The following is a 24,337-nucleotide window of genomic DNA, read 5'->3' on the forward strand; positions in this document are numbered from 1 at the left end:
CGGTGTTCCGGACCCTATCGGCTAGCTTCAGATGTTTGGCCCACAGTAGGCCTAATTTGATGGAGACCTGGCCTATCTCGCGCTGAAGAGTTGTTTTAGTGTCTTCGATGGCCCCCAGAATCTTGTCCAGGGTGGCTTGTAGTGGGGAGGGACAGGGTCCAACTTGTCCAGTTGTGCCATTCTGTTCACCCGTTGCTGACCTTGTGGTTTGGCTCTGTGTCTGCCCCTGTGTCCGCAATTCAGACAGGGAGTTCCCGGGGGGGCCCAGTCTGTGCCCCGCTGGGCTCTCGGGTGTCTCTCAATCCCCAAGGCCCCTGGCTGTAGTCTGACCTTGCACGACGTGAAGTATGGTTGTGGGTGAACTTCTATGGGTCTAACAGTGCCCCAATCAGGTCGCTCGGTTCTGCTCTGGGCCACCCACTGGGGGACGCAGGCCAGGCCCCAGCCTCAGCCACCAGTGCTCCCCAGCCCCCTAGTGAGCTGAAGGGGGGGTCAAGGAGGTCACTTGCTGCCTAAGCTAGCCACCTCGCTCATCGACTACAGGGGGATGGCAACAGGCAACAGGCAGCACGTCGAATGGTCCTTCACAGCCACTCGTCTTCCTCCTGCCTCCCTGAAGTGTCTTAAATAGGTTTGTTCAGGGGGAGGCCCCACTCACTCGGCTGCTCATACCCTGTAGGCCCGGGCGGGAACCTCGATCTCCTGACACGATCCTCTCCCCGTCGCCACCTCACTCCTGGTTCCTACTGCTGCCTGCCTCTGCTCAGCTCCCCTCCACTCTGGGGGATCAGGTGGGTCGTTGCCCTGGCGAGCAGCTTCCCTGGGCTACTACAGCGGCATTGCCGCGCTCTCCTGTGTGCCGTTCTGGGCGCGAGCACTCTGCGATGCTACGCCTTGCGACCACTTGTCTGTCGGCGACAGGGGGGCAGGTCCGCACACCACCCAGTGTCCTCTGTCCGGTTCATTGCTCCTCACCTGCCTATCTCATTGGTGACAGGTGGAGGGGAGGTAGGCCGAATTCCTCACCTCCAGCCCCAGCCAAGGCCTCCTCCAATACAGCCCAGGCCGCAGGGCGCCATGCCGCCCCCCAGTTCCAGCCACAGTGTCCTTTCAGCCTCGCTGGTTCCCTCCTTCGTCGGCCTCCTGGGTCCCCGCTTTTACTCAGCCCCGCCCATCAGGCTTGTCAGCTGCCCGTCTGGCTCGGGCCTTTCCATTGGCCCTGCCGGTGCTCCGCCATTTGCAGCCGGCAGTCCACTTCTTTGATATCTTGGGTCAAACGAGGTTCATGCGCCTTCTCCCTACCACCCCACGGACGTGTTAGGTCAGGTTCCAGGCCCCGATGGTGTAGATAATGCAGGATATGTGTCCGGCTTGCGCAGAGCATTCAATTCAAGCGTCCGCCATGTTAGCCAGGTCAGCCACGCTCCCATCCTACTGTACACTTAATAGTTCATTCCACACACGGGCTTACAATCTGAAAACCATTCATATGGTTTCTTTTTCATGTATTTCAAACTGACCTATCTCCAACGTGGACAGGGGCATCTAAAACAAGCAGTGCTGTTCATAGAAACATACAATGTGTAGTATTGAATGAGACTAGATAACAGAAAACAGAGTGTGAAAGGGAAGGGAGTTTTAGCTGGTACCTTGGACATTCCTATTCACTTGGTTTACATTGCAAGCATGTAAAACACATATATATTTACAATGTTAAGAAAGAGGAGATTATTTGTTTTGCCCTAAATTACACAATATTTGGACAAGTCGTCAGGATTCGCAGTCAACTACCTGGCTCCGAGTTTAATACAATCAGTTGTATTTTCCTAACAGTTATTAGTAAACAATATCTGTCAAATTTATTTGATACAACTGATTTTGGAACAGGAGTATAGTAAATTGCCTTCAAAATCTAATTTGCTCTCTCTCTCTTTCTCGCTTCTGATGTTGTTATGAATTTCTTTTACTTGTCCGCCATGATGTTTTCCTGTAAACTGTTTTCATGTGCTTGTGCCATTGACAAAAATGTCTTTGAGCATGGCTGGCACTGTGAGTTATGGCCTGTGCTGCGTGCGTTCATAATCATAACTGGTGAATTGCAGTGTTTTTCACGTTTGAGCCAGAACCATAAGTCAGTTTTAACTGTGTTTTCTTTCAGGGAATTTCATAAGTTTTGTTTTAATGTTTTTTGTTTTTTTTACCAATACATTAAACGTAGAAGTCAGCTTCGATTTGAGAGTCAGAGGCAAAATGGTGGTCGAATTCAGTGCTTTGAATGGTTGCTGCAAAGCTTGTGAGTGGACTATGACTCGCGAATCACATGCCAAAAACAGTGCCATGTTCTCAGGAGTGTCCTATATTTTCCATGCGTCTAGGCATCCTTCAGCGCTTTAAGGTTGGTTACCTCTGAGGTTGCCCCCAACATTAACGTGGAAATCATTTTTTTCACAGCCAACTCTTGAGTTGCAAGTTTCAAGATAATCAGAAAAAAAAATTCTGCCCAAATTCAATCAGTCACATTGTGTACAAAATTCAAAAATGTGATTGACAGTTTCAACTAGCAAATTTTAGCAAATAAATACAGAAGGGTTCGCCCTTCATATCCCACACAGCACCTTTCCTAAATGCAAATATCTCAAAAGCTGCTGGACAGCTTTAAACCAAAGTTAAAAAAGCAAGCTTTCTGAGTCAAGTTCTACATTCACACCAAGGGACAGATTTAAGAAAAGTGGCGCTGCATCCAATGCAGTGCCATTTTTCTTGCACCCCTTAGCGCCTCCCCTAACGCCACCATGTGTGCGCCATATTTAAGATACGGTGCACCATTGCGGTAGAGTTAAAATTTTGATAAATAATGGTGTGCCTCCTTTTAATGCCTGCTCTGTTCAGGCATTCAGAATGGCATAAAAATGGCACAAATAAATCTTCAATTTCTTTGCACCATTTTTTTACACACTCCCTTGCATATATTATGCCTGGCACAGGCATAATGTTGTGAAGGGGTTACAAAGTGGCGCAATGCATGCATTGCTCCATTTTGTAAATCTGGTGCAGCGGTTTTTAAAGCTTAATGCCACATTAGCATAAAAAAGATGATGCTAATGTGGCGCCAAGTTTGGTGTAAATAATCCCTTCAAGGTTTTAGGTCTATCTTTTAACAACATTTACTATGGGAGCTAAAATTAGAATATTATAACCTTTTGCAATGCCCCCTTCAACTTTTTTTCTCCATGGACTGATCTTCACAAAGGTTGCCAGGACAAAACTTAGCTGACAGAGTTGATGGATTGCCATTGCACACATTTCAGGTAAATCTGTCTTCCACGTCAAAAGTTATTAGAAGATCAAAAAATGCCTTTTCAATTGATAAGTATGACTAAACCAAAACTACACCGTGGCGACTGCCACTGTGTAACATAAATACACACACACACACATACATATAGCCTTTGTGTAGTCTGACAGTCCACTGAAAAGTCATTGTTTTCTTAATAATTTTGGAACAGTTGAAAATATATACCCTAAACTTTACAATAAAGAAAGTTAATTTATTTGGGTTTAGGCACGGCAAGTTTTGTGCATATCTGTCAAGCAAGGGCCAAAACAAGTGTGAGAGGGGTCAATAAGTGGCATTTCCCATTTTAAAACCTACACGATTCTTCACTGTATGAAACAGAAAATGCAGCTAAGCAAATGACACCAAACGTGATGCTTGATATAGAACTTGGTGGATGGGATACTCCCATCACAAACCTGATGGTGATCCCGTCCACCAGTTTAAAATTGCCAAAGAATATAATGCTCCTGTAAAAAACAGACGGGTATGAAGTATTCCTTATGCCAAACTCTAGGCCCGTGGCCTAAGAGCAGAATTTTAATCAAGAAAGTTCTTTACTTGGTTTGGTGTAAATCCGCAGAGTAGTTTTTTGAGAAATTAGTGTTTAAAAATGTTTCTGGGTGGGCTTGAAAGGGTTAAAAGATAGAGATACCAGAATTTGTGAAATTACAATGGATTTGTGAATCTAATTAAAAAAATAAATGCTTGTAAATGACTAAGTGGCCTTTTTCTCCCTCCTCAACTGTGGATTTGTGAATTTGGCTGTGGATTTGTGAATCTAATGCTAATTGGCTGCCCATCATACAAAAATGTATGTTGTGAAAGCCATTACCCCACATGGTGTGGTGAGAATCTCCTGAGGGTAAAATAAAGAAAAGTGCAAAGGGAGCAGGTTAGGGCTACTCGAATGCAAGGCATTGATTTAAAATAAACATTTTTAAAAAAAATTGCAGGGTTAGTGAATTCTGGATTTTCCTAATGTCTAAAAGTGCCTTTAGGGTCTCAGGACTCACAAATACAGCTTGGGATCTGTGAATCATGGAAAACAAATCTAAAAGAGAATTTAGCATACTACAGCTGGTCTTACAACTGCCACTCATATGACTTGCCACCACGGGTGGGTTGAGGGTAGGGCCTGGCCTCTTGCCAAGCCCTGCAGCCAACCACCACTGCCAATGGCCTATGGCTGTGCACACCAGGTGCTGGCAGTTGTTGGCAAGTTGAGACAGTGTCCTGCACCATTTGCAACAGATCTTGGCTAATTGCTCTAGGTTTGGTCCCAGTTCTAGAACCTGCTGCACACAGCCAAAGACTGTATGCCATGGAAGGGTGCAGCTCACTGCAGGCTGGGTACTGGAAACTATTTCACTGAGCAAACAATACAAAAATAGATGAAAGTCACTGAAAAATATGAAGATTAAACCGAAGTATAGCTGGTGTTGATTATAACTCCTTTCCGCATGTTCTTAAATTTTTTTTAAAAACTCACAGAATTTCACTTCAGAAACCATAGTTAAAGTGAAGTTCTGTTTATGAATTAAAACCAAAAACAAATCACCAAAATCCATCAGTATAGTAGCACCACAATTCATAACTCACAGAGAAGGCTACAAACCATAAGGATGCAAACCATAACCTGCAAAGCAAATGTAGCCCTTAGGAGCTCACAACATTTATATTGGCAAGTAACAATACCTAAAAGCACGCTGTAATTAAATAACTATAAATAAACAAACTAATAAATAAGTACACTTACAGTTTCCTCTTTTATAGCAGTAAGGGAAATATGATGTGTAATTACTATGTAAGACTATTTACAACATGTGTAATTACATCAAGAATGAGGTCAGGAGCATCGAGTTTGAGGTGCAAATTAAGATTTGCCTTTTTCTTGGGACAGTTATGAAGTGCATTCCTAAAAAAATAACTTGTGAATTTCTGTGATTTTTCAGTTTTAATCTGCAGCCAAGGCACAATGATTTTGCCTAGTAGAGGCTCAATTTACCAAAGAATTGTGGTGATTAATAATGATGTGTTAATGAAGAAATTTTAATGCCCCGATTATGTGCACAAAGATGATGAAATCATTGGTTAGCCCACTTGTGCTCAAGAGTGTAAAGGCCTTTGTTAGTGTAAATAAATAATTTAAATATGGTGTGTTGAATAATTGACATTGATGAGTTGGCCCACATATCTTTAATTTTTAGGTATTTGAGCGCAAGGCACATTGAATTTGCCTATTTAAGGCTCAATCTTGCAAAGCTTTGTGATGATTAATAACAAAGCATTAACTAATAATCTTTAATGCTTTGAGTATGTGCACATAAATGATTGAATCATTGTTTAAATTAATGTTCTATATGTGCTAAATAATGATGTGAGATTATGTTGTATTATTGAACAAAGGTGCATTGGAGCAAAGTGAATTATTTTGCTTGTCTTTATGATGATGTGTAACAAGGGAACAGGCAAAATGGCAGTGCAGCGTTTGTGTGATCAAACCCGTTAGCTGCGTTCGAAATGCGTTACAGTGTATATGGCAAAAGAATAAAAGTTTTTGGGAGATATCTCTAAGCATCTGTATCAATCCTGTGGGAGGAATCACTGTTGGAGAATGACAGCAAATTGAGATATATACATCACTAAAAAAAACAAAGGTTACAGGAATGTTATAGTTAGGTTGACGTTTTAACCATACAAAACTATAGAAATTCAGCAGTTATAGTTATACTTATGTGAAGAAACTATAACTCATGGCCTAAAGTTGTTTAACGGCATGAGATATAGTTATACTTATCTGAAAAAACTATAAGTATAACTATAACTGCTAAATTTCTATGGCTTTTTATGAGTAAAATGTCAACCTAACTATAACGACCCTGTAAAGTTTGTTTTTTCAGTGAATTTGTATTTTTTTTAATTTAAAGTAATATCTAATTACCTCATGTTAATAAAACCACCGCTGCGCACGCCCGTGGCCAGGTCCTGCTGCCAAACCCCCTGCTCCATGCATCCAACCCCATGCCGCGCATGGCCTTTGGTGGTGCGCAGCAGGTTTTGGTGTGTCAGGGGGTGTTTTTTCTATTTTTTTTGGATCCACTGATCTTTTGCAAGTTTACATTGGGGTGCTGTGCTGAGCACCACTGAGGATCTGCGGATTAGCCAAAATAAAAATATTTGAGCAAAATTTTCCCGTGAGGGGTCCATCAATGACCACTCCATCTCTCCTATGGAGTCAGAATACATGTATCCTAAACCCTTATGTTAGTTTTTTAATTATTTTTTCCTCCCCCAGGCCGGATGTGAGAAAGAAAATGGCAGCCACAACTTTCTCGCAGGTTGCGGTCAGCCAATCAGGACCTTGCTCTTCCCCAGCATCTGCAGATTTCTTTTTCCCTTATTAACTCCAAAACTGCTGAAAGGATTAACACCAAATTACAAAAAGAAATCTTTATGGGCCAAGACTTAGCTTTCTGCCAAAATTTGGTGTAATTCCGCTCAGTGGTTCAGGCTGTAGTATTATCTAAAATCCCTATGGGAAAAAAAGGGTTTTGGACCCCCCCCCTTTTCTCAGCCCTCACCTAATGGATCACCCCAAAACTTTACAGACAGCACCTGAAGTGACTAGGACACTAGCTCTGAAAAATTCATGAAGATTCATCAAACGGCACCAAAGACATAGGCAAATAAATAAAACAGGGTGCGGCCAACACCCCACCCCCTGCCATGCACAGCTTTCGGTTGTGCACAGAGGGGTTTGGCTTCCCATGGGGGGTAGGGTGTCACAGTATCATAGTAGGATATTACTTTACATTACCAAAACAGAGAAATACACTAAAAAAACGAGGTTGAAGTAGAGCTATACATACGTCAGGTAGTAAGATTTTAACATACGTTAAAAAACCCTTTGAAATTCCCTGGAAAAACCAAAGGTGAAAGCAGAGATATACATAGGTCTTCTGATAATAAAAAGAACTACCATTTTAAAATAAAAAAACAATGAAATTCACCAGGTATACATAACTGACATAAGAATAACGTCTACCATTATGATGTACTGCTTATCACTGCACATATTACATTACTGAAAATATCTGAAATCTACAGCTATGCAAGATATACCCCACCAAAGAAGTTGTCAACTACAGAGCTAGGGCTGGTAATCCAGCCTTTATTTTCATTTCAATGTTTCATAGGTTTCTGTTTTAGTAATGAGTCATTTTTCACTCATGCCTGTGATTATGTCCACACCTCCTCTAGAGGATGACATTTTCAGTTTTGTATTATTTTTACACATTTAATCCCTTCTGCCTAAATTTGCAAAAAAAAATGAATTAATAAAAACATTTAAGGCTTACCAAGATCAGGCCGACTGACTTTGCCAATGCTTGTTTTAATATGTGTTTTCCTAGTTGGAAGATATCAAACCAGAGCTAGGCCTTGAATCCCATTTTATTCTACAATTGTTAAGTGTAGAGAAGTAAGACTGGATAATGTGCCCTTCCGGCTTCTATACCACATTTTCACTATGCAGTTGTCCAATAAGTAAGTGTGCTCGTGTGGCACCTCTTATCATGCTTAGGAAGGCCTGGTGCACGGTACATGGACTACAAAGGTGATTGCGACAAACGGAGCAGTTTCACTGATAAGTGTGAGACTCTCCACTTTTTCAGTTGGTCCTTTTCTAATGCTTGAAACCAGTGGTAGCCATTTCAATTCATAGAAACGACTGTGAACGGAACATCCATACCTAAAAAGGAGACTGCATGTACAAAGGCTGCCTGTGACATTGGTTGGCCAGAGGCATGACAGGCACTGCCGTCTACTGAACCATCAGAAAGCATCACGTTGTGCAGGAGTGCCCAGTGTAACTTCAAATACTCTCTTCCCACATCAAGTCAACCTCGTTGAATAACACCTCATGAATATAAACAGAACAGAGCTGACGGCAGAAAACACGACAGCCCCCTGGAGTATTCACTCGATGTTACTCGACTCAGAACATATCCATGAGATTGCACCATATCAGAGCAACTTCACGAACCGTCCAATCCCTAAGGTATGTGATATCAAACCTGTATGTCGAAGTTTGATTATATTAATGGATGATTTACACCCAACATCTAAACTAAAAGCAATTTTCAAACAAGTAAATCAAAACTTGATGCTCAAACTGAAAATTGGGTAATAAACAACAAACATTGGCAAAGGCAATAGATATCGTCTTTTGGAGCCACTGGGTTTGCCAGTGATATTTGCCAGTACTGTGCTGCATGATGAACAGTACTGGTAAAAAAAAAAAAAAAAAAAAGGCGCTATGATGCAATCGCTGTTGCTTTTCACAACATTTTTGTAAGCCCACAATACATCAATCACCGGGCATGAGGGTGCCCACAGAATGATATTGGCACCATTTTCCTTTTTGTATTTACCAATCCAAAATGTGGCACTCCACTTGCTAATTAAACTAAAAAATAACACAGATGTGGGGCAAAAGAGAAATTGGCTGGTGGGGAAAGGGGAAAGCAGCATATAAGGAAGAGTGCAACACAGGGATCGGGGAGAAGCTCATGAGGGCAAGGACATCATGGGATGTAGGTGGGGGAGTTGCACACAAGAGAAAACATGAGTAGCACACAAGGAAGTGAGCAACACGGTGTGTGAAGACGCATGAGGGAGAGAGCAATACAGAATGCAGGGTGGCAGAATTTATGGGGAGAAGCACTAGAGAGAGTTATCTACATACAAAGGAGAGATTATTATGGAGAGTGGATGGGTATTTAGCAGGGAATGGAGCATACAAGAGAGAACTACAAAACAAATGCACTCTCATGGAGTTCTTACATAAAAAGAAAGAAGATTTCTCTTAAAAGTGAGCAATGGAAGGATACAAATCAGTGAATCTAAATGTTGGTAAAGAGGCTAAGCACCAGGAGAGAAGGACCAATGGATGAAGAGAAATGTAAATTATTGAATAAGAAGAAAGCAAATGAAAGTGACAATAAAGCTTACAAATGGTAAGCAATGGGTGGGCTTTAAGCACACTGTAAGGTCTCGGCAAGCCCACAATGGATCTTTTGAGACCTAAAAAGGGCACTGAATTAGCAATGGAATGATAGATTTTAGTAAGTGAGGTCATTCTCTCTGAGTAAAGATCATTAAAGCGTATAAGGTTTCGTTGGCACCAAAGCAGTAGTCATTTATCAATTGTTGGATCACAAGCCACTCTGCACAACATATGATCATTTCACATGCACTGTGATGATAACCATCGTGCCTCATCCAATACATTTCAACGTATTTGTTAATGGTCCATCCAAAAATTAAAATGTTTCAGTACTTCAATAAGAAGAGTGCCTTGAAGGTACAAGCCCTACTGTTAGATCAAACCAAACCCATATCATTGGGATGACCCATTAGATCCATGACAGGTTTTCACAATCATCATGTAGAACAGTAGTTCACAACCTTTGATCCAGGGACTCCGCGGGGTCAGTGGAGCCTACCCAGGGGATCTGCAACTGCTTTGAAAATTAAATAATATTAACATATTAATAAAGGGTACATACATTTTTTTAAAAATCAAAATGTAAATCTGAACATTTTAAAATGTTCTATAAACCTGAAAGAATTTGAAACTAGAGGCTAAAAATTAGGTTGGTGTCCTTGTTTAGATTTGTGGAAGAAGTACAAGTGCATCAAAAAGAATGCAGTACAAGTGGCCTCATTTGAATTTAAAAAAGGTCCAGCATTCCCATTAAAATTTTGATTTTGTTATATTTGTTTGTGAATTCAATAAATGATTACATATTTTGTATATTTGTCAGAAAAATGCTTGTTCCTGTACTTTTTGTACATTGTTTTGCAGTTCAAATCAACAAAAATGCTTAGGAAGGGGACTCCTGCTTCAAGTAATGATTCAGTGGGGGTCCCCTGATTCCAGCAGTGGTTCACTGGGGGGTCATTGAGTTCTAGTAATGATTAAGTAGGGGTCCACAGGAGCCAAAAGGTTGAGAACCATAGAATACATTTTACGCACAATGATGTGCAATGGAAATCATTTACATAGCGGCTTGTTAACATGAAATATGGCATTGATTTGGTCTTTGTTGACCATATTGAGCATTCAGATTTATAGACGGATTCAGATGAGTTAACTCTATCTGTTAGTTATTGTTCTTTTCTGAGGGAGGGGCTGTGGGTTTTTTCTTCTTACCTGGGCTCAGGCAGGACGATTTTCTTGCTGGCTCGTGCCGCCGGGGTGGATTTACTTTTCTCCATTGCCATGAGGTAGCTGACATCAGCCAGCACGGACTCCAGGTCTGCCATGTTGGATGTTCAAACAGCAGTAGTGCCAAGAAACTCTTCCGAAGCACAAGTAGAGTTGGTTCTCCCAGAAAAGCGCCCACCAGTCACATCACTAGAAGGAATAACAGCAGCAACTCAACCACCACCACGTAAAATGTACCTGTGTGTCTGTACCAGGATGATATGAGACCGCAGCCGATGATAAACTGAAGGTTGGATGTGATGCCACAGTGACTCCGTGCTCACTTGTCCTGTTGGTTGCCTGCAGCTCTTGTGTATTTTATGCTGTACTAGTTATATCTCCATGTGTTATTGCTAGTTTAGCAGCACTGCGAGGGTCCAGAATCCTTGGAGCATGTTGTAAAGAACGCCTGAGGTTTTTCATTTGTCGTGTCCTTGAGCTCAGGTTGCGCAGGCAGCGGGACCAGTTCGCCCCTTTCACATTCACATAATAATCTAAAATACAAGCAGGAACTTCATGAATATGTATTGGTGTTTCGCTTAGAAAGGGAGGATGCACCTGAGGCAGACTCACGACCAAGGAACCCAGGCGCTGCACACAGTCTGAAATAAGGGGAGGGAAACTGGCCTCGGAAATAAAACCATGTTCACCACAGAAGTGTGAGCAATATGTGTTATGGAAAGGAAAGAGAAAGTGCCAGGTCTAATGTGTGCTGCACAGGTCCATCAATATTCCCCAGAAGATTAAACTGCCCCCGGTATGCAGCAAGAGGAACAAGCCCTTTTTTCAGGAGATGTGAGATTTAATTTTGAAGATTGCTGTTGGATGTGGCTGAAAAAACGTTGTGAGCTGTTCTTTAAAAACACGCTGACGTTTTTCTCCTATAGGGAAGGTATGTTCAACTGTTTGCATCGCGTTCTTGCTTCCCACGGACTCTGCTGTTGAAACGTGACGCCACTCCCCAAAGGACTGCGGATTTCATCGCAACAGCTGAGAATTAAATACCACAAAACGTATAGACCTACACACTGAAGGGGATTCCGGCGCCCGGCATATTTTTGGTTCGAATTCAAAATCCAGAGGGTCGCGATGTGAGGCGGAGAAAGGCATTGGTGAGGAGACGGGCAGGATGTGCTGCGCGTGAGGAACAGCCCCGATTTCCACTGAGAAGAAACTGAAGACCCTCTATCTCCGCAGCGCTGCGATGGCTGTGCGCGTGCAGGCAGACATTGACACGGCTCCTTAGGTCATCATCAATACGAGGGGAAATCCCACACGAGGAAAAGCAAAGGCATAAAATAGAGGAAAGCTGGTGTAAAAAAACCAATCTCCTGTCACAGAAAAGATAGTTCCTTCGTTTTGATCAGAAGCTGATAAGTATGCTTTCAACAAAAATGTTTTATTGCCAAGAGAGAAAATTCAGTCGTAGTCCAGAAAAAACAACAACATCCCTGCAAACTGCCTGAAACACGTGCCTAAAAAATGCAGACAGGCGCAGGAGATTCGTTTTGTCTTCTTTCATTTCAACCCCTCGGCGGTCCGGGAGTATTTTTTCAGCATGGAACCGATTTCTGAGCTTTTTCTCAAGGTCCGGTGGGCACAGGAGATCTGGTTGTGTTGGGGTATTTTGTAGCTTATCCTTTTGTGTGCTGCTGATATGTGCTCTGTGTGATTTTTGTTTCCTCAGCTGACAGCCTGCTAGCTGCTTCTGTGCTGGGCTGGATTCCCATCAACAGAAAAGCTGTGATGCGAGTTGCAATACTTCCTCTCTCGAGCGATAACCGAGCAATCACTGCAAAAACCTGGTCCTGGATTTTGCTAAACTCTTGACTTGGACTGCTGCAGAAATGAATGCAAGTCAGCGGATTTATGTCTGTTCTTCTTGCTGACAAAGAATGCCTTTATAATTATTTTTAGAAAGGGTGAGTTAAAGTACTTGCAAATGTGGAATTCTTTAACTGTAGATCTCAATAGACTTTCAATCATATTGCAAGTCACAAACACTTGACTAACCCTTTAATCCCTTCTCCGTGTAAAGCAGCGGTATAAGAACTACAAAAATGAAATACTACTTGCGGGACTAGAAGTTCTGACTCCAAAGTATAGTAACCTAGGGCCTGATTCACAAACTGAACATTCACGTCATGTACGTTTACTCACATGTGTATTCACTCTTACACCTAAGTGTAACTCTCCATTTGTTTTTCACCACATCTAAGTGGAGAATTACACCCAGGTGTAAACTGACATTCACTCCTAGCAACATTTTCCCCATAATTAATTACAAATGGAGGTCACCGCAACTCGATCTGTGACTCATTATGGTAAAAATGTACTCTGAATAATGCAATTACCGGTAAGTAACTGAAGCATGTATCCACCCTTTCAAATGAGGGAGTGGAGCCTCTGACAACCGAATTTATGAGTGCAAAGCTACGACTAGCAACTCTTCACCTGTTAGTTGAGATCTTCACTTTTGAGGAGATCTCCCAATGGTAAAGTACAGAGAACATTATTAAGGTTTATTAAACTTTAATCAAAATCATAAAATTTTGCGTTTAAAATAAATGTGCATTAATTTGAAATGATTAATATTAAACTGAAAATAATAACAAAACTTTACAGCTCACTAACCAAATTACATGTGTATTCAATAGTACAATAATTAAAATCTATTCATTTAGTGACTAGATATTTGTTGATTGCTAATTTAATTTAAAGAATGCATGCACTAACATTTTTATTTGTATTTACTATTTAGTCAAATGTATTAATAGATTTATATTTAACTAATTTAAAAATGTTTACATAAAAGTTGAAGGGTTGATGTGTTTGCATCTTCAGATGAAATAAACTTTGGAATACAGCAACTGGGGTGCCACTCTCATTTTTACAGACAGACAGGATTGTAATTTCTGTTCGTGCAGGCGGCCATGTTAATTTCTGTGCATCAACTATGTTTGGGCCACTACATCCCCCTCCCTTTTTAAAAGGCCTTGGTGATTTATTTGACCAAAATCTCTTCTGTAGTGTCTGCCCAAGACAAGTGGGTTCTTTATCAACTCCTGGTCTGAGAGTAGAGTCCACAGTTCTCCCTTTTAATTGCTGCTGAGTATGCAAAAATGTCAAATCACCCTCAAGTTCCGGCTGTTTGCCCAACCCTTCCACATTAGTAGTATACAATGGTGTTCCCACCATTTTGAAGGCCGATGGACAGAGTTTTCTTTACAATTCGACATTGAAAAACTATCTGAAATCCTTGATGGAGGTGAATGCATCATTGATTTTTTGGAGCACAATCTCTTCTGTAGTGACTGTCCAAGACAAATGTTTTTTTTTTGTCATCTCCTGATCTGAGAGTAGAGTCCATTGTTCTCCCTTTTAATTGCTGCTGTGTATGGAAAGACACCAAATCACCTACAAACTCTGCCCGTTTGCTCCCACCACGTCCAGTTAGTAGTAAGCAACGGTGTTCCCACCATTTTCTAGGCTGATGGACAGCGTGTTTTCTTTACAATTGCACACTGAAAAACAATCTGAAATCTTTGATGGAGGTGAACGCATCGTTGATTTATTGGAGCACAGCCTTTTCTGTAGTGACTGTCCAAGAGTGGGCTCTTTATTATTGTCTTCTGGTCTGAGAGCAGAGTCCATGGATCTCCCTTTTAATAGCTGCTGAGTATTCAAAGGTGCCAAATCTTCTACAATCTCCACCCATTTGGCCCCACCCTTTCCACGTTAGTAGTATGCAACAGTGCTAGCTCTGTCGGCCAGGCCCTGTTTCCACACCCTTGCTGTGCACAGTCAAAGGTTGTATGCAGTGTGGAGTTGGCTGCCTGTGAGAGGTTTGCCGCAGGACTTGGCCATAAGCAAGGCCCTGTGGACAACCCCTGTCATGCACAGCCAAAGGCTATATGTGGCAGGGGAGTTGGCTTTACGTATGGTGATAAAATATTACATTGTGTTCCCTAAATAACCAAAGGTTAAAGTAATGTTATAGTTAGGTGAATATGTCTCTGACAACATTATAGTTAGCAGATCTAACTATAACTTGGGGCCTAACAGTGTACTGCTTATGACCTTACATATTACATCACTCATGGCATGTTCTATGACATCATTTATGACATCACTGATTACATCAGAAATAACATCACTGATAACATCATTGATGACATCATCCATGTTTCTCTTGTATTTATTACTCAATAAACTAGTACGGCATAGCTCAGAATAATATGAAGCAACATTAATGCGATCAGAGATATAACTTCCTTAGGTGTAGCAAGCATGTGTTATGTGCAACATTGACCCTATATCATACACTTCAAGGGTAGCTTTGTTCACATTAACAATCAACAACAGATATGTGGGAAACTCCCATTGCACACAGTGTTCAGTATGTATACAGCTGTTCATAGGAAGCCAAGTTACTCAAGATACTCAACATCTGTTCTAAAATTAATGCCTTACTATGGACAGATTTAATCCATATTAAACACTTCACAGGCAGCAAACCTAAAGTGAGAAATTAAGTTAATATGAGTAGAAAAGTGGGCACTATCATCAGTGTTTATTATATAGAAAGAGTTTACTCTGTACCACACTGTTTGCAGGCAGTGAAACTCTCAAGAGGAATACACCAGAGAGTATTACAAAGTATCTACTAAGAAAAGTTTATACTATATGCAACACTTTTCAAAGAAGACACTAATCTCTTAAAATAACCAAGGTCTCAAGGTGCTAAAGATAATACTACCTGCAGCCTTCCCACAGTGATAAAAACTATACAGATGCCCCATTTTCTCTAGCAAAAGAAGCATATGTACATAGGTTAGTACCTGGGGCACACAGTCTTCTACGTTAAATAGAAACTAACATGCCAGGGCGATTCTGTCTAATAACTCAAGGCTGCTTACAATACTTAGTGCGTAATATGTAAACTTGTGTGGAATATGCTGAACACAAGTCATCAATTGTCACCTGCTTGCAGAGTTACTCTTCAGTGCAAATATTTATAACATGTGCGATGCTTCTACGCACCTATGATGCGTAAGGAGCACATTTGCTTTGTAAAAACTTACAACCATTAGTTGGACACAGTCTGTCCAAAATTAGCTACAAAAGTAATATGGTAGCTCTTTGCCAATATGGAAACTTTAAAACAAACAAACGCACTCATTGGATGATGTCATCAGAAATGTCATTAATGCTGTCATAGAATTTGTCATGAGTGATGTAATATGTGAGGCTTCAAGCAGTGCATGGCAGGGGCACAACTTATACTTAGCTCTGCTAACGATAACTGGTGAATTTCTGTTTTTGTTTTTTTAGCTTAAAATGTTAATGTTGTCCCTGACATAGTCACCTAACTATAATGGTACTTTAACCTTTGTTTTTTTCAGTGAATTTCTACTGTTTTCTTTAAACAAAAACAGATCTTTGTATCACACCTAACAATACCGTTACTTTCACCTTTAGTTTTTTCAGTGAATATATATATGGAATGGAGCAGTATGAAAAAGAGATTAAAACAAAGAAGAAGCACAAATTCCACAGGGATAAGATTGATTATGCGACAGGGTGTATTCTTACTTTTGGCAAGAAATATGACCTTGCAAGAAAATAATTTAGACAGATACATTCTTTAAGACAACAGGTGTTGGTGATGTCTCAGTCTAGCTCAGACAATTACTCAGATGTGGAGAAAACATATGGCACAAACAGTTCCAACCCTCCACCCTTTACAACATTAGAGTAATATTGTTTTTTACAGATGAATCAAAGGGCACTGGAGAAAACCACCAAGAGGAAGAGGAGGCACAAAAGAAGGAGGGACAAAATCAGCAGAAGGAGAGCAAACAAAAAAATACATTATGCCACATGGGAGGAATACACAGCAGAACAAGAAGAACAAATGATGGGTGAGAGTGATCTTACAGTTGTTAATTTGTCTTCCCATGAACTGAGCACTAATGAACGATAATTACGTAAATTGTCTTTCTGTCCCACTGCCAATTTTGACTATTCTTGGACCAGAATTGACCTTTTCCTGTGTATCAGGAAATTAACGCTATTGAAAGTGTTTGCACACAAAAAAAGAGAAAAGCAGATATGGGAGAGGTATTTTGGGTGATGTGATGCACAATGTTACCTTTGATGACCTACCCATAAGTGATATAGATGGGCTGGCGGCACTGAAGGAATTGGAATCTGGGGGCAAGAATTGCAAGTCTGAATGTGGTTTGTTATGCAATCTGAGCCATGAAACTGATAGGACTGGCCTTAATTTGTTTAGATCCAAGTACAATCCTGTCACTCCCTTGATAACATTGATACATTTCACAAGGTTGTTGCTTCTAAGCCAGTGCAAATGTGGCATAGGGGGGCAATGATGTTCCCCAGAACTTGACTAGAGGCCAACAATGAGCCCTGAATTCCTTGAGTAAAGAAACTACTTATGTTATCAAACCGTCTGATAAGGGTTGTTGGAAATGACCCTTTTTGCAGGGTTATCCCCAAACGTTTTGCCTTCTTCCTCCTATTTTTTTAGGTCTGTTTTTGCTGGTTTATTGTCTTTGCGCACTTTACCACTGCTAATCACTGCTAAAGTACAAGAGCTCCCTATAGAAATTGTACTGTGGACTGGTTTATCCATGATCGGCATATTTGATTTACTAGTAAAGTGCACTAGAGGTGCCCAGGGCCTGTAAATCAAATGCTACTATTGGGCCTGCAGCACTGGTTGTGCCTCCCACATTAGTAGCCCTGTAAACATGACTCAGACCTGCCATTTCAGTGTCTGTGTTTGCAGTTTTAAACTGCCAATTCGACTTGGCAAGTGTACCCACTTGCCAGGCCTCAACCTTCCCTTTTACTACATGTAAGGCACCCCTAAGTTAGGCCCTAGGTAGCCCTATGGGCAGGGTGCAGTGTATGTTTAAGGTAGGACATATACTAGTGTGTTTTATATGTCCTAACAGTGAAATACTGCCAAATTCGGGTTTCACTGTGGAAGGCCTATCTCTCTCATAGGTTAACATGGGGGCTGCCTTTAAATATCCTTAAAGCGCAGATTCCCTTTGAGAGTAGATAAAAATGTGGAGTTTAGGGTCTCTGAACTCACAATTTAAAAATACATCTTTTAGTGAAGTTGGTTTTTAAATTGTCTGTTTGAAAATACCACTTTTAGAAAGTAGGCATTCTCTTGCTTATACCATTCTTTGACTCTGCTTGTTTGTGGATTGTCTGTCTGGGTCAGTTTGACAGTTGGGCTGTTCACACCTCTCCTCTAGACAGTGACACAAAAGGGGGTGGGGGTGTAGCCTGCATATCCTGATGAGCCATCTGAGCTAGAGAGGTGGGAGGAGTGGTCGTTCACACCTGAAAAGACTGTGCCTGCCCTTACACAATGCAGTCTCCAACCCACTGGTGTGCGTCTGGGGACTGGCCTGGACAAGGAAGGATCTTGCAAACACTTGAGACTTTGCTTTGAAGTTAGCCAGTTTCAAAGGCAGAACTGGGTATAAGAAGAAGACCCAAAACCCCAGACGTTTAGAACCTTTCTGGAATCAAGAGGAACCTCTGCCCAGGAGAAGAGCTGAAGAGCTGAAGGAGGAGTACTGTCTCTTTGCTGTGTTGCTTTGCTGGACTGGCCTGCAGTTGCTGCTTCTGCCTGAAAAGAGTGCAAAGGGTGAACTTTGCTGTGTGTCCTGCTTGAGAAAATTCTCCAACGGTTTGGAGTAGAGCTTGCCTCCTGTTGGAAGTCTCAGGGACACCAAAGACTTCAGTTTCCTCGACATGCAGCACTGGGAACTGTGTGTTTTGTGCTGTTCAAGATGAGAAACCACTGTGCCGCCGCCAACTACGCTGCTGGCCTGCACCTTCATCTGCCGACGCCACACGGAATTGCATTGCCCCACTTCGCACCGCAACCCTGGTCTCACCGATGCCGTCATTGGACGACTTCACCGAGCCGCTGCTCACACCATGACCTGTGGGACCCGCACTCAGGCATCGCCTGCACACGCCGCAGCCTGGGCATCCCCGACGACGCCACTCCTGCTGACACCGGTGCCGCTGCCTGCACTGTGGCCTGTGGACACCGCTCGTGAGGTACACGAAGCACCGTCCCATCCCACACCGCAGCCCCAGTCCACCGACGCCAGCACCATAGACTCCTGTGTCGTCACCAGGCATCCTGCCTGCACCGTAGCCTGTGGACACCGCTCATGAAGGTCACGAAGCACCATCCCGTCCCGCACCACTGCATGGGGCCTGCCAACGACAGCGCTTCCGCAACGACGCCGCAGCTGCCTGTACCATGACCTGTGGACACCGCACATCGCACCGCCCTGCTCCACACCGCAGCCCTGGTCTCACCAACGGCGCTGGATGCCGTCACCGAGCCGCTGCCTGCACCCTAAACTGTAGGCTCTGCACGTCGCATGATCCCGCGTAGCACCGCAGCCCCGACGCCATCCACGCCAGCACACCTGATTTTATCAGTCCGGAGTTCGATCCCCGAGGTGCGTGACTTCAAGGGCCTGATGACTCCTGCACCGACTCCGTAACCGACGCCAGCGACGCCGCTCTCCGACGCCGCTCTCCGGAGCTCACAGCGAGAATCACGATGCCATGCAAATCCAAGGTACTGTTTGCGGGTCTTCCCGACACCGTAGCTAGCCCGCAACGCCGCGGCCGGCCTGAACTGTTGGTTTTGTTGATCACAACACCGTTATAGCCCCAGGTGGAGCTATCGACTTCAAGAAACTGTGGTTTTGATTAAATCTTGCAGAATTCATATTTTTCTTACTGTATGTTGGATTTTTATTGTATTTGGTCTTGTTTTATATGGATAAATATTGGCTATTTTTCTAAAGCTGGTGTGGTGTCCTTTTGTAGTTTTTTCACTTATTACTGTGTGTTATGTGCAAATGCTTTACACATTGCTTCTGAGATAAGCCTGACTGCTCGTGCCAAGCTACCACGGGGGTGAGCAGGGGTTAACTGAGTGGGTATCTCCCTTATCCTGACTGGAGTGAGGGCCCCTACTTGGACAGGGTGCAAACTGACTGCCAACTAGAGACCCCATTTCTAACAAGGGTGATAATGTAGTCCAGTGGGACATAAACAAATACCGGTGTGAGGCCAAAGACAACTAGAACTCTCTGGGAGTTATGAGAAGGCTTCACTGGATGCATACACACAAACCATTACACCTTACCATACCATTACCACATTATCTAGGTGGCATGAGCGGGGATAGTTGGATGTTGAGAAGATCTGATTCCTTTTAGTCACAAAGCCTACTACACTCATCCTCAAGGCAGACCGATTACATCAGCTAACAACAGGCTGTTAGAGACTAATTCTATCTATTTGGATCATTTCTTGTGTCCCTATGTTTTAAGCCTACCAGCATATTGCAGGGACAGCATGGATGTTATAACTAAAATCCAAAACATTCCTTGAAAATCAACTTATATCCTTATCACAATTGATGTAGGGTCTCTGTACACTTGCATAGACCATGATGCTGGGGTACAAACTTGTAGGCACTTTTTCAGGGATAATCCTTTATTCTTATATGATCACTCCATGATACATCTTGACATGCTACAGTTCTGTTTACAGAATATGTTTTTCTTTTTGGGAACCAATGGTATAGACTGTTGACCGGGACGGTGATGGGGAGCTGCTTTTCTTCAAGTTACACCAGTATCTTCATTGGGTGATGGGAGACACAGTACATATGGATTGATGACAATGAGAGGAGGACACAACACATACCATTTTGGACACAATACATTGATGTTTTTTTAATTTATTTTTTTATCTGGGATGGTCCACATTGGATATGTTTCTAGAGTGGATTTCGGATTACAATTTGTATCTCAGATTTACTTCTAAAAATTGTAAGTCCACCATGGAGTTTTTGGATGTTTGTGTTACGGTAGAGGGTGATGCAGTGCATACAAGCCTTTTCAGGAAGATCACGGCAGGCAATGGCATTCTATATGCCCACAGTCACCACCTGCCTAACCTCAAATGGAGCGTCCCTTATGGGGAATTGCTCAGGTCAAAGAGGAACTTCAGCATGCACCAGGCATTCAGCATGGTAAGGAGGTTTCGCTCCTAGGGGTATCCTGACAAGGTCATCAAGGCAGCCTTTGAGAAGGTTTCTAAGGTTAGCAGAGATAGTGTGCTTGTACTGAAGCCCAAAAAGAAAGACAAAGAAGTAAGAATGGTCACTACATTGAACAGTAATTCGAACTCCTTGAGTCGTATACTAAGAAAACACTGGCATTTAGCCAGGTCCGATCTGGTTATTGGGAAACTTGTCACCCCTCGTCCTTGTGTTGCGTAGAGGAACAGCAACTCCCTGAAAGAAATGTTGGTACACAGCTACTGAATAAATAGTATGAGACCACAAGTACCTGCCTTAAGGAGCAAGTGGGGATTTTCAGATGTGGGAGGTGTAAGGCGTGCATCCACAGCCTGAATAGAAAGTTATTTACTTGACCCATGGGTATGCAGATAAAGATCAGGAAATTGTAACAGTGATTTTGTTGTGTATGTTTTGGTGTGTGTATGTGGGCTCCAATATGCGGGCAGCATGATCTTCCCTGTCAAGAAGAAGATCTTGGTGCACTTGCATGCAATTACGAACAGGGATCCAAGCTATCCAGTTGCCTGGCATTGACACAGAGAACACACTGCAGACACTCATGAGATCTCCTTTTTCCCGTGATTGACAGAGTCGTGATGAACATGAGAGGAGGTGACAGGGAAGGTATTCTCAGACTATTGGAGTCAGATTACATTATCAACCTTAATAGCAGACATCCGGGTGGCCTGAACCAGGATGAGGAACTTCATGTTCACCTTGGTTGAATTTGAACTACATGTATCTTTTTTCTGTTATCGTCTTAAAATTGGAAAGCCATGATTTTCTGTTTTATAATCTTGTTTACTATTGCTGATTATTAAGTTTCACTGTTTGGATCCCATACATTGTCAGAATTGGTTGGAACCCATGAATCCTTTGGGTTTCTGTCCTGTATATGGTTGAATGGGCTAAATGAACTTGTTTTCTGCTCTTTCAGAATTTGGTATTTGACAAAATTTGAATTACAGGAAATGCCTTTTCTAGTGTTTTGTTACATGTTCTTTTCTATGTATTTTCCCCCGCACCTTCTCCTTTTTTTCCATTTGCTGTCCCTTTCTTTTTTTTTCTCATTTACGTGAGTTATGTCTATTTTGAAGCCACTTGACTTTTATGTGTGAGAATTTACAATGCCAGGTAATTCTTATTTGTATTGACAAATTAATGATTCTGAAATTATTGGGCAACATTCAGTCACTTGGCTTGACACCGATATGCAATGGTTAATAATATGTGGTGGAAAGACATAAGGTAATCATGGTTACATAATACATCTTTCATGATTTATACATTTTTGCAGCTAGAAGACTGCCACATTCTAAATATGTTGTTACATTTAATATGGATATTTTTTCCTCACAACTTTATTTTGACCAGTGTGTATGCTTTTGTGTCAAGAACACGCTCTTTAAAAATATTACTATACCGGCAGTTTTTGTGACTGCACTTATGTTGTGTTGGTATCATGCTGCAGTCTGTTTACTGTATTTGTCATGATGCATTTGTATCTGAAAAGAATAGGGCAGTTTCTTAGTTTGTGATGCAGCTTTGACAAATACCGGCAGGTCGAAATACGTCAGTCAATAAATTTCATGCGGTTCCTACATCTTGGAGTGCAGACTTTTTTGTGTCAGACAAGACACGTTTTCCTGGATTGTATTGCGTGGGTCCTGTGCCCGCTGTTGAGCACCGACCCCGTGACGTGGGTTAAGTTGGGTTATTGCAGGACGATAACCAGTGGATATATGGATGGTTTTATATATATATATATATATATATATATATATATATATATATATATATATATATATATATCTCGTTAGACTTGAAATCCTTGGATTGGTCTTCCCTAACTTTTTGCCTCCGTTTCCCACGTTGTTGATGTATGCTGAACTCTGTTTTTCCTGTTTTTATTACTCTGGGCACTTTACCACTGCTATCCAGTGCTAAACTGTAAGTGCCCCTGTGTAAAATGTATTCGAAATTGACCGTCCATGATTGATTTACTAGTAAGTCCCTAGTACAGGGCACTAGAGGTGCCCAAGGCCTTTAAATCAAATGCTACTGGTGGGCCTGCAACACTGGTTGTGCCACCCATATTAGTAGCTCTATAAACATGGCTCAGAACTGCCACTACAGTGTATGTGTGTGCAGTTTTAAACTGCCAAATTGACTTGCCAAGTGTACTCACTTGCCAGGCCTAAACCTTCCCTTTTTATACATGTAAGGCATCACTAAGTTAGGCACTAGGTAGCCCTGTGGGCAGGGTGCACTGTATGTTAAAGGTGGGACATGTACGTAAGTGTGTTACATGTCCTAACAGTGAAATACTGCCAAATTCGTTTTTCACTGTTGCAAGGCCTATCTTTCTCCTAGGTTAACATGGGGGCAGCCTTTAAATATTACTTAAGTGCAGATTCCCTTAGGGAGCAGATAGAAATCTGCAGTCTGGGGTCTCTGAGCTCACAAATTAAAAATACATCTTTTAGTGAAGTTTGTTTTTGGATTGCGTGTTTTTAGAAAGTAGGCATTTACTTGCTTAAACCATTCTGTGACTCAGCCTGTTTGTGGATTCCCTGTCTGGGTCAGTTTGACAGTTGGGCTGTTTGCACCTCTCTCTATACAGTTACACAGAAGGAGCCTGCATATCCTGATGAGCCATTTGTGCTGGGGGGGAGGAGTGATCACCCACACCTAAAAGGGCTGTGCCTGCCCTCACACAATGCAGTCTCCAACCCCCTGGTGTGTGTCTGGGGCCTGGCCTGGACAAGGCAGGATCTCACAAACAAGAGAGACTTTTCTTTGAAGAAGGCCTACTTCAAAGGCAGAAAGGGGTGTAAGAAAAGCCCCCAAAACCCCTGAAAATTAGATCACTTCTGGAATCAAGAGGAACCTATGCCGAGGAGAAGAGCTGAGGAGAAGTGCTGCCCTGCCTGTGACTGTGCTTTGTGGAGCTATCCTGCAGTTGCTGCTTCTGCCTGTGAAAGAGGACAAAAACTGGACTTTGTGATATATTCCTGCTTGTGAAGAATCTCCAAGGGCTTGGACTGAGCTCGCCCCCTGTTCTGAAGTCTCAGGGCCATCAAAGACTTCCCTTACCAGCACCTGGACTCTCTGCTGAGACTCCTGCCCTGGCAATTGTTGCCCCATTCAGTCCCTGGGCCCTTGAAAGGAGAAGCTGGTGAAAATCCAAGAAAACCTACTTCGGACGACTCCGGACCGACGCCGCTGCTGAATCCTGTGACACCCCCTGCAACCGACTCCGTGGTCCTGGCTGGAATGAGATGACCCTCACAGGCCTGACACCACTGCAGCCCCACAAAAATCTGCAACTCCGTGGAAGTGGCCGCACCACGTCATGACCGCCGGATATCGACTCTGCCCGAAGTGCGCTGATTCAATACTTTGCAACAACGCCACCTCAACTCCACCGCTGCGCAGCAAGGACCTGACACCTCTTCATGAGGCCTCAGCTCCTTCACCCCGCAGCCACTGAAGTTGCGCTGCCTCGGATCCAGCGACGCTGCGATCCCTGACTTCCAGCACCAGCATATTTTCACCC

The 24,337-nt window shown here is 42.6% G+C and overlaps 1 protein-coding gene across 1 annotated transcript in view; it reads right to left on the reverse strand.

Annotated features, from left to right (window-relative positions):
- GRK3 (G protein-coupled receptor kinase 3) overlaps positions 1 to 12,401 on the reverse strand; it is a 1,092,546-nt gene extending 1,080,145 nt beyond the window's left edge. The window contains exon 1 of the mRNA XM_069214703.1: positions 10,554 to 12,401. Within this exon, the coding sequence (XP_069070804.1) occupies positions 10,554 to 10,666 (113 nt within the window). The 5' untranslated portion in view covers positions 10,667 to 12,401. The remainder of the gene's footprint in view (positions 1 to 10,553) is intronic.
- Between the last annotated feature and the right edge of the window lie 11,936 nt (positions 12,402 to 24,337).

This window comes from Pleurodeles waltl, chromosome 11 (genome assembly GCF_031143425.1).
Source record: "Pleurodeles waltl isolate 20211129_DDA chromosome 11, aPleWal1.hap1.20221129, whole genome shotgun sequence".
NCBI lineage: Eukaryota > Metazoa > Chordata > Amphibia > Caudata > Salamandridae > Pleurodeles > Pleurodeles waltl.